The sequence below is a fragment of the Opisthorchis viverrini genome (genome assembly GCF_000715545.1).
Source record: "Opisthorchis viverrini unplaced genomic scaffold opera_v5_371, whole genome shotgun sequence".
Classification (NCBI taxonomy): Eukaryota; Metazoa; Platyhelminthes; class Trematoda; order Opisthorchiida; family Opisthorchiidae; genus Opisthorchis; species Opisthorchis viverrini.
In genome coordinates this window covers 398504-400406 of record NW_008752020.1, presented here as the reverse complement: position 1 = coordinate 400406, position 1903 = coordinate 398504, and the positions used below count along the sequence as shown (strand labels likewise).

The 1903-nt window shown below is 46.8% G+C and overlaps 2 protein-coding genes across 2 annotated transcripts in view; one reads left to right on the top strand and one right to left on the bottom strand.

Moving 5' to 3' along the window:
* Window positions 1–1903, bottom strand: part of T265_10398 (hypothetical protein) — a gene marked incomplete at both ends in the record, with an annotated part of 42201 nt that overhangs the window by 29913 nt on the left and 10385 nt on the right. Inside the window, 3 exons of the mRNA XM_009176762.1 lie at window positions 19–141; window positions 745–799; window positions 895–1190. Of these exons, the coding sequence (XP_009175026.1) occupies window positions 19–141; window positions 745–799; window positions 895–1190 (474 nt within the window). The remainder of the gene's footprint in view (window positions 1–18; window positions 142–744; window positions 800–894; window positions 1191–1903) is intronic.
* T265_10399 (hypothetical protein) overlaps window positions 1–1903 on the top strand; it is a gene marked incomplete at both ends in the record, with an annotated part of 13144 nt that overhangs the window by 7684 nt on the left and 3557 nt on the right. The gene's annotated exons all lie outside the window — the stretch shown is intronic.

The window sequence follows — 1903 nt, the reverse complement described above, 5'->3', positions numbered from 1 at the left end:
AACAAGATCGCCACTGACATAGGTTGAAAGCCATATCTTGCAGCGTCTCCAATCAGGCGCAACGATGATCCTGCGGTCCCCATCCTGGAAGGCGAGTAGTACCGCAGCACCCAAACGTTTCGCGATTTCTTTCATACCCCTCTGGTCAGGTCGAGGGTGAGGGGTATGAAAGAAATCACAAGACGACCGCACACACCTTAATAGTGGCAAATCACTGTGAACTACACAGGATCTTGGTGATACCGTGTGGAAACGCTATATTTCACGGAGAAAAATCCTGTGTGCAAAAGTGACTTGTCAGCATATCAGTGTGTAGGGCTGTATAATGGCAAGGTGGGGGGCCAATCCTGATTTGCGAACCTTTTTGATCTGCAGGAGAAATAACGATGTGCGCGGTTGTTTGACCAAACACAGTTCTGATTTCCTAACAACCGGTCAAGATGAACAACAGAAGTTGAACCCTACATCCTGAAAACAATGACACAGCAACCTTAACGACACGAATATTGGACAACAGCGCTCCAGCAGCAAAATGGGTCGAGAATAACCGAGTTCAGTTGACTCATACTTCTTAGTTCCTATCCTAGAATATCGGTAGACACACTAGTGCAGCCAGAAGCCCGATAGCGTCACACATCGTTGTCACAAAATCAACCCGAACCGGTCGTTCCACGCAGTCTGCCTATTACAGCCTTACAGGCTGTCAGTCATCATCATCATCATCATCATCAACGACAGCATGACATCAGTGCTCAACACCAATGCTTCACTGCCGTACAACCATGACTTATTTGAAAGTCTTATTGTAAAGAAAAGAATAAAGGTGAATGGGGGAGGGACTTAGTGCTAGCTTAACACAATCATTCCGAGGTGCCTACACCTCCAGACATTCACTCAGGCAATCTGGACAGAAACTGACAACAAGAACGCCACTGACATCGGTTGGCAGCCATATCTTGTAGTGTCTCCAACCAGGCACAGTGAGGATCACGCGGTCCCCATCCTGGAAGGCGAGTAGCACCGACAGCACCCAAGCGTTTCGTGATCTCCTTCATACTCCTCTGCCAGGTCATGGGTTGGCCACCTCTCTGTTTACGCCACTCTGCGTTACGCACGGAAAACAGCACTCTCTTCGGCAAACGATGGTTCGGCATACGTAACACATGTCCCAACCAACGCAGCTTCTGGTGCTGGACACATTAGGCTGTCAGTACGGACCCGACGGCGCGGCTTGACTACATCTGAAGCTGCCAAAACGATTCGCATATCGGCTCAGTCTCTCCTGGACGTATGACCCATAGTTGATTGACCCGGAGAGTCATCGTTCGTCTCGACCATCTCGCAATCAGAGACGAGACAAAAAAATTGTCTGTGTATCCACGTTTTCAAACAAACTAAACAATTCGAGTGTTCGTTTTAGTGTCCAACATGCCAATAATCGAATGTTAAACTTCGCCAGGATGGCAACGTGCAATGACGTCAAATCTGAAGTCACTTGTCTTATCGAGGCACTAGGTCTTCATTAAGTCTCTGGCACTGCATTTGCCAAAAGTAGTCGTAAGAAGATAGACAGAGTTTATGTGTAGATTCCATCAGTGAGTGAAGTTAGTTGGTAGAAATCCTAAACTCAGTGGCGTGACTCTTCAATGGACAGAGGTGAATGTGATACGCTTGAAATGGGAAACAGACGTTCATCAGACTTATCCCTACCAGTGAAAGGGGGAGTAAACTTCGCTGCGAAGTCGTTCATCATCATCAAAAAAAACAAATAAACAGTTACAAACTATCGGACAGGAAAGTAAACGTCTCGGAGGCACGCGTCTCCTTCGAACTTCCATGGACATTCATTGACTATTATGCAATCAGAAACGAACACTGTAAAGCAGTTTCTTAAGTTCCGTAA